This window comes from Aplysia californica, unplaced genomic scaffold, assembly GCF_000002075.1.
Source record: "Aplysia californica isolate F4 #8 unplaced genomic scaffold, AplCal3.0 scaffold00842, whole genome shotgun sequence".
Classification (NCBI taxonomy): domain Eukaryota; kingdom Metazoa; phylum Mollusca; class Gastropoda; order Aplysiida; family Aplysiidae; genus Aplysia; species Aplysia californica.
The window spans coordinates 266,351-267,595 of record NW_004798112.1 but is presented as its reverse complement, the minus strand read 5'-3'; the positions used below and the strand labels follow the sequence as shown (position 1 = coordinate 267,595).

The following is a 1,245-nucleotide window of genomic DNA, read 5'->3' as shown; positions in this document are numbered from 1 at the left end:
CCCCCCCCCCCCCCCCAAAGTCTCCCAAGCTACAGTACTATAAGACCAACCTTGAGGACGTGTGTTGTTGGGCTCCGTGGGCTGACTGCACTCCTCTGTGTCAGAGAGGTCCGAATCAGAGCCGCGGTCAAAGTAACTGGCCAGATCGTCGTCGTCCGATTCACTGGAGACCAGCTGATCCTCCGCCTCTGCTTTTCCTGTCAATTGAGAAGACCTTACGATCAAAGATGGGCTTCAATTTTTAAAAATCTCCAATATTTATGAAATACTCGTATCTTTTTTGGAAGTGCAAAGGTTGGGGTGACTTTGAAGCAGTGATCTAAATAATATATAACATTTATAAAGCGCATTTCCAAAAAAAGTAACTCAATGCACTTTACATTGGAATACCCATTTTCAAAACCTTTCTTACTACCTCCTTTCTTCTTATGCAATATATATTTATGCACACACACACGGACTATTTTCATTCAGACGTAGGCACAGAACAACTATACTAAAAATAACGCTAAAAGCTTATGAAGGACAGGCCTGTAGGAGCAGAAAATGCTTAAGATGATCTAAGTAAGTCTTCTGTACTATAACATCAGAATTTGTTGCATCAGGTAAACTTACAATTCATTAGTGATTTTCCTTGGCCTTGACAACAGTAAGCAAAACTTTTCTTATACCACCAAGAATATTGACAACGAACTCAGAAAATATTATGAAAGCAACCACTGCAGTCAGGATCAGTGTCAATCTATAACAGAAAAAAATATGACATATTTCATTTTCTCATTTGAGACAGTTGATAACACTTGCAAAACATTTTAAAAATAATTTAAAATAAATGCCAGTCTAACCTTAAAGACAAATTAAAAAAAACCCAAACCTACTGCTAGAATTCACTTTTCAGACACTCCCATGAGCTTTACCGTAATCATGAAAATCTATTATACAACCGTTTTACAGGCTTTTCGAAACCAAAGAAATGTTTAACATTCTTGAAGCAACAACGTAGTGTACCCACCTTCGCTGAGATCAGACATATCCGACCAGTCTGACATGGCGTCTTCACTACTGTCACTCAGTTGCCTCCGCTTTCTTCTCCTACGGAGATTCCGAATTCGGGTGGGTCTGGATTTCTTGGAAAAACACACAAAAAAGAGATTAATACGTTTTGAGGAGAAAAATCCTTTCAGAAAAACATGTATTAATATTATATAAATATATAAATTGAACAACAAAGACAAAAAATAAAAA

General features: G+C 37.4%; 1 protein-coding gene across 1 annotated transcript in view; it reads right to left on the bottom strand.

Moving 5' to 3' along the window:
• Window positions 1–1,245, bottom strand: part of LOC101849412 (protein SMG5) — a gene marked incomplete in the record, with an annotated part of 32,153 nt that overhangs the window by 16,830 nt on the left and 14,078 nt on the right. Inside the window, 2 exon segments of the mRNA XM_005110020.3 lie at window positions 51–197; window positions 1,013–1,127. Of these exon segments, the coding sequence (XP_005110077.2) occupies window positions 51–197; window positions 1,013–1,127 (262 nt within the window).